Here is a 7,500-nt window from a genome sequence, read left to right on the forward strand (position 1 = left end):
CACAAATTGTTTGGTATATACTCTTTTAATCGCGTACCTTTATTACAACAAATCGAAAACGCAATTGCGACGAACAACAACATAGTCGGTTTCAATTACAATGTTTGCATTAATCTAGCAAACGTTAGTGCAATCATATATATGAACACGTACAACATCTCGCAAACAAATGTACAGACTGGTTTTCTTATCATTAAACAGTGCAATAAAACTCATTAAGAAACACTTTATGGTAGTTTTAATTTTGTCTGAACTAGGACAATACGAATAAAGGCAGTTTCGAGACTTAGTTCAATTATTGCAAAATGTTTGATGAAATACATAATGTTCAAGAATTACAAACAAAACAACTACAACAACAAAAAACTATATGTTTGGAGAATATCATATATGTATACGATTTATATGTTCGCAGCATTTATAATGGTGCAAAACATATGCATTACAAATATTTTAAGATGAAAAACCACTTGTAGCTAACTAAACGCAAGTATTCATTTCAAACAAGATGGCAAATCTAGTCATTAAATGCTAACCTGATCCCAAGGTACCCCAATTGTCGAAGACTTGCCTGGTGACCTATTGTTTAACAATGCTAGACAATTTTTTTAGATATTGCAAACATGAACATTCTGACCATGATTTATCAATATTGTGTCTTACATATGGCTTCTTGGGTGAAACTATTATTAATCTAAGATTTGACCTTGTACCTAGTATTTGGACAGCGTTTCTCGACGTATCTATCGTAAAGATAACCAATCTGACCAAGTTTCTCCAAGACTGAGTAATAAGTGTGGCTAGTGTAGACTAGTATTTTAGTTCTTACACGCGTGTTACAAGATCCGAATTAATTCTACATAATTTCAAGATAAACATTCTGACTAAATATAATAAATATTTAATCATAAATGTGGCTCCTAGAGTGTAACACTTGTTTTTAGATTTGACCTAGCCACCTTGTTGTTGAATGCAATAGACCCGCATGTAGACAGCTCCAATATTATCACAGTTACGCGTTCTGAGTAAGATTCATCAACATGTAAGAATAAATCCGGCTGTTAAAGTGATAAATATGTTTTACTGAGATATACCGTGGTGGTTTCCGAAGCACGTGACCGACATTTGACCAACATTTGAACTCATTCTAGAAAATGTCAAGATAACAAGTATGACCAATTTTCATCAATACTGGTTAAACATTGGGGCCGCTAGATTGGTAATCAAAGTAAACGACGCACGATGCTCGACCACTGAAGCCAGACATGTTCGTTGTTTTTCTTTTGTATGCACGCAATTCTCACTCAAAGTAAAACGTGTGTCGAATTCTTATTTAATCTTCATACAGCTAGAGTGGTAATCAAAGTTGACGACGCACGATGCTCGACGACTGAACCCGGACATGCCCTATGTACTTTCTTTTTTGTACATGAATTTCCCACTCAAAGTAAAACGTTTATTATTTGAACTGCATTCATAACATCATACGTATGAAGCTTAATATAAACAGAAACCACAACTCTCTTGTCAGTATTTCTTATCAGATTGTTCCATATACGTTTATGCTGAAAATGAAGTGGATGTACGTTTTTATTTTAACATTATGGAAACTTTATGGTACGTAAAACTTGCTTAGTTTAGTAAAAACACGTTTCTTCATTTATATTATTTAAAAGAAAAAAACACGGGTTTTCTAATGTAAAGCCTTTAGAAAATTTGAAGCAATGGGGGTTTAATCTTTCCTTTTATTCATCGGATTGCTTTCTTTTGGATACAACTTGCTTAACATTTATATATACTTAGGTGAATAATATCATTTAAATTGTAATTGAACGCCATTTATGAACATGTCTATTGAGATAAGTTGTAAACCTTTTTAGATATTTTGTGGAAAACTCTATGCAATCTTACAAACATCTTTCTATTAATAAAGTAAATATATAGCAAACGATGACACTCCAGAATCTATAACTGTATAGCAAATTCTTGTTCTTATCATTCACATTTTTATAAAATAATCAAAACTGGGATCACTGCATTAGAACGATCGATGCACACAACTGGGGGTTTAAACCGGTGTGAGGATAGGACGGAACTCACACTTATATCGGAATAAATCACAAAACAATAGTGCGCCGAAAACACTTTCAATCAATTTTAACCATGGAGACATACTGTAAAAATGAAAGCACCAATGCCAAATGTTTACTTAGTTTGAGATTGATATATTCGTAAATGCATTTGTCGCTAGTGATGTGAATCTATTACATAAGGGATATAAATATATACCCTATATGAGATAGAGTATTATGCTTTTTAATTTTGGTTGCAGATGTTACGTCGGCAGATTGTCAAAATGAGTTCATGAGTGCGGTTGGATCCTGCTATCACGTCGGAAATGTTTCAATGACGTTCATCGAAGCGAAGGTATGACAACCTTGCAATATATGAATTAAGCAAAAACGCTGCTGAAATAATATTTACTCAACATAGTTAACGCAATTACTGCCCTTGCCATAATGCGGAGAAAGTAAAATATTATTAAAAGTGTTTAATTTTTTTTTCAGTAGGCACACATTTGTTGATATAATTTATTTAAAATAATACTTTAAAATTTACACAACCTAACTCATTATATGTAATTTTGTTGGTTTTCACTATTAAACAACATATATATATATATATATATATATATATATATATATATATATATATATATATATAGTTTTTACTTTTTCTTTGCAGCGTTATTGTCGAGAACATGGCAGTAATCTCATTCACATCGATTCAGCTCAGGAAAACAACTACCTCAAAAACTATGCCCTTAGACACACGTGTAGGTATTTGTGTTGCAAAATTAATGCGTCATTTAGTTCATTAGTGACTATACAAATGGTTAAAAGCCGTATTGGGTTTATAATATTTATAACGTAGATTTATCACTTATAGTTCCCCCGCAACACTCAAGAGAAATATACAGTGGTACTGGAATAACTATATACGTCTTTTCGTGTGTTTTCATGTGTCCGTCTGTCCGTAAAAAGAATATTGTCAAAAATGTGTTGCTTCACTTCTTATTATACAAAATTCATACGTGTGTGTTATTCTTCCGTACATATGCTGTGTTCATGTAAGACATTTTGCATAGAAGAGTGTAACTTATACTAAAATTATGCACCTTTGTTGACTTAAGCATACCTAACAATGTGTCGTTTCACACTTAACTGAATCAGAACACATTGAATATGTTACTTTTTTATTTTAAAGAATATAGATAACATTAAGTAATCCCAATGAATGTCTGTCTGACCATCGGTCTTTCTTTAAGTCTGTCTAACGAAGTAACCCTACACGTTACGACGTGCAGTACCCAAATGTGATGTCTTTCTTCAGTACAATGCGAGGTTGTACATGTGCGTTTTCTTTAATATTACGGAAATCTTTCAAAGCTTAGAACCTTTTTTCAATTACATTTCCTTAACGGCTCTATAAAGGTGAAGATCCGTAATTATTTACCGATTTTAAAAGATTTTTTCGTATTTTATATATAAAGGTTATCAAAAAAACAATATGTATATGCTATTGGACATTACCATAAAAACATGAGCAATACAACTTGTTTTGAGCTCAAAATACAATGTCCTCCAAGTCAATCGTGTTAACAAACAATCAGTTTATTTACATCGCTGTTTACTCGGGAAAGTGAAAGTGAAAGTGACGCAGGTCACCAAAAATATATCGTTGATTTTCAATGTTTTCCGGTATCACTCACAAAGTATGTCTCTTCTAATAATGGTCAAAACGTTTGTAGTGATCTAATTAGTTACTTTTTGCTGGTAAAAAGTTGTATTAAATAGAATTAAAAGTGAATGTTCTTTTGGCTATTTTTAGCATGTATATATACGTCACCGCTTTGGGGCTACACATCACGTTAGTTGCAAAGTTGTAAACATTTCTTCCAATTATGAAACGGGTATATCTTCAATACTTCTTGAAAACGTTGCACCTCAGCTGTATTATTAGCATTTTTTATGAAAGAGTAACTGAAATCCGGTAAAAATTAGGCAAGTTTATATGCAAAATAATTGGATTTGTCATCTTTATAGGGCCTTTAAGTATCTTTCCTCGCACATTCATCAGTAAACAGCGAAATTGGACCAGTGTACGAGAAAAGTGAGAGAAAGAGTATACATGAGATGTTACAAAACAGTGATGTACCTTTGTTAGGCTACTTAATTCATAACAAAAACATGTGCATTACAGTAACTATAGCAAATTAGTGTACATACATTTCATGAAGATTGATAAACCTAATCCATTTTACATTTTCTCACAGTGTACCTAATATCCATCTTTGTCAGATCAATTTTCCATACTATGACGGTATTTTCTGTCGATGAGATAAAATACATGCGGAATATTACGCTAGTCAATTGTTCCAAGAGTTTGTATTCAGTCGAGTGGCTTGTGTGATGACGGAACCTCGAGTGTGATGCGAAATAGCACAAGCCACGAGACTGAATACAAACTCTTGGAACAATTGACTAGCGTAATATTCCATTTATTATATACAACAACTAACGAAAACAGTTAACAATTGTATTTTTTGCTTTAACAAAACAAACAACACAATAATACAAACGGAACGCCATAGTTTATATAACACGCGCATGAATACAGTTTATGCAAATTAGTCTAACGTGTACACATTTAAACAGGGGAAACACAAGTTTTAATCTTCGCGTGTTGAAAGCACATTTTGTTGGATTTACCAGCTGGATTTATAATTCACCAACAGTTAATCGCTGTCACTTTCTACTATGCATATTCTCTTGCGTTTCTTCGATGGAGAGTGTGCATAGTAGTTGTTGATGGTTACGTTACACCGGAATAATTGTGCACCTTGGAGATTTGTGTTATCGTGGAAATCATCAATGGCGCCGTTAGATGTGTTTTTGTTTCTGCCTGACATAGATGTGCTTCGCACCGATGCCGGGATGACAGAACCATAGGTAGGTCTAGGGTTAAATTGCATAATTTGTTGTTGGTCAGGATTTTCTGATAATATGTCGGACATGGCTGCTTGCATTTCGAGAGAAGCCTTTGCGTAATTGTTAACACTTTGCACATTTTTGTGTCCAGTTAGCTGCTGAATCGTCGTACAGGTTGAGTTTCGGGCACTGTGATTTGTCTTCCGACCTGTGAGATCGCCCCTCTCGGCCATCGTTTTCATTATTGTCCTCAATGAGTTTTCACCAATAGGCTGACATTAATACCACTTGTCTGACCCAGCATGTCGACTATAGTTTATACACAAGTAGAAAGGGGCATCATCATGCAGAACTTCTTTCGGTCTGTGATGAGCAAACTCCTTGTACGCTTCAACAGGGCATGAATCTTTGTTGGTATGAGCAAACTGCCTAGGTGGAAAGGCCCTTTGATCCGACTTGGTTTCCGATGTTCGTGTTTTGGTCAACCGTTCATTGTATTTTAGGTATTCTCTTCCTTGATCAGTTTTTTTTTCAGTTTGATGTCGCCCCATCTAAGGTTGTGACTTTCGGTTGCACCACGAACGCCGAACAACATTGAATTATTTAGCCAAACTTGATTCAACAGCTGTCTTGGGCTTTGAAGTCCAATTACTGCTTTTTGTTTTAAAATCCCTCTTTCTTCAGAGGTAATGGCTTCAGCAGCATGGGGCCTGTTTCCTTTTCCTTTTTGCTTCAGTTCCTTTCTTTTGGAAGCCAAAACCTTTCGAGAAGTTTCAAATTCTCTGTCATCCAAAATGCTGTGGGAATATTTATTTTCCCTTAAATATCTGGAAAAAAAAATCACATTTAAACAATTCATTTTCTTTCTTTTCAGAATTATTTTTATTTTTTTTAACTGGATATAATTTGAAAATTATTGGCATTATTTACATTTTGTTCGAGATATTATTTTTTCTTAAACCGTTAATATAATTGTGCGGGTTATATTCAATGTACATATTGTTTTGTTTAATAACTATTATACGTTTATTTGCCACTTAATTAAATTTTATTTTCATAGATGTGTGCAATAACCAATCAGGTTAATATAACAACTATAAAGCATAATTACACAGCTATAACATTTCATGCTGTTTAAATATTTTAATTTAATCACTTTATGTTGGATGTAGTAAATAAACTCTATAGCAAGGTCGACATGTTTTAATGTTTTATGGATAGGGTGTCCGCCTAGCCACTGGGAGGTGACCGGTTCGATCCCCACCGTGCAAGCGTTCTTAGGATCTCTCACAAAGACACATAGTAATGTAGTTGTCAAGTTCAGTGGTCATGATGTCACAGACAGATCTTGTTTCATTGCGTGGTGTTTCTGATAGCCAGCGTTGGAAATGGCGCATACATAATTCAGTTTTGCGGCTAGTTTTCACATTTTTCATACTATGAACAAAATGTGTCTTTTCATCTTCTGTTACATGTATAAATGTTTAGTTGTTTACGTGTTTCACCTTTAGCATGACTATTTAAATTCATCTGTTCCATTTGATTTCTTTGGTCTTGTGAACTTAAATCTATATTTTGATGCAGATCAGACTTACTTTCATTGGGCAGCTGGACACCTGCTTCTAAAAGAGTGGACACTGCACTTGTTTCAGTATATTCAGTGCTACTGACATTTTCATTCTCTACAGAATTATGAACAGTCGTTTTAAATAGTTCATTTAAAAAAAACTATCGTCAATTAAGTCAAATAAACCGATCGATGACCATTCCGCTATGTCCATGGTCGTAAATACGGCCATATTTACTCTGGTCAAACTGCAGACGACGTATATAATAATTCTACACAAGGGGGTTTCCTATTTTCGTTACGCGTAGTGTGACGTCATTAAATGGGTCGAAGATTTAACAAGGGGGTTTCCTATTTTCAGTGCGCATACTGTGACGTCATTAAATGGGTAAAAAAAAAGTAGTCCGGCTAGTATGGTAATACGGAATTGGAAACAGCGAGTAGCGTAATACGGGATTTTTTATTTCAACGATTGATACAACCTGTATTTTGTTAAAAGCATTCAACAGGTATATAATAAATGTTCTGATATGTGCATCAACGAAATCAGCTTCATACAGTATACATTAATGAACCATAGATTTTGCCTTGTTACGTAACCTAGACAAAACAACGCTCGCCTCAGTGCAATTTAAGGAGAAATAAAATACTAAAAATTAATTTATATAAAAAATTCATTTCATTTATTTGTAGTAGCGAATACATGTCTGCGGTTATGAAAGGTATAAATCTCGTATCGATTATAAGATACTAGCAGACGATAAAAATCCATGAGGAAATCGATTTAAATGGTCAACAGAAAGAAGTATATTCCTACGCACGCTGTGACACATTGTTGAGTGTAACCTTTCCAAAACTACGTATTACCCAAACTTTCTGACGGCACTCATAGGTATATAAACCAGAGCACCACGCATTCTCATTCTTTTCGAAATAACTTTC

The 7,500-nt window shown here is 34.1% G+C and overlaps 1 protein-coding gene across 1 annotated transcript in view; it reads left to right on the plus strand.

Moving 5' to 3' along the window:
- Nucleotides 1-1,334: 1,334 nt before the first annotated feature.
- The window catches only part of LOC127853582 (perlucin-like protein), a 10,809-nt gene continuing 4,643 nt past the window's right edge, over nucleotides 1,335-7,500 (plus strand). Inside the window, exons 1-3 of the mRNA XM_052388243.1 lie at nucleotides 1,335-1,411; nucleotides 2,333-2,427; nucleotides 2,746-2,836. Of these exons, the coding sequence (XP_052244203.1) occupies nucleotides 2,365-2,427; nucleotides 2,746-2,836 (154 nt within the window). The 5' untranslated portion in view covers nucleotides 1,335-1,411; nucleotides 2,333-2,364. The remainder of the gene's footprint in view (nucleotides 1,412-2,332; nucleotides 2,428-2,745; nucleotides 2,837-7,500) is intronic.

This window comes from Dreissena polymorpha, chromosome 12 (genome assembly GCF_020536995.1).
Source record: "Dreissena polymorpha isolate Duluth1 chromosome 12, UMN_Dpol_1.0, whole genome shotgun sequence".
Lineage (NCBI taxonomy): Eukaryota > Metazoa > Mollusca > Bivalvia > Myida > Dreissenidae > Dreissena > Dreissena polymorpha.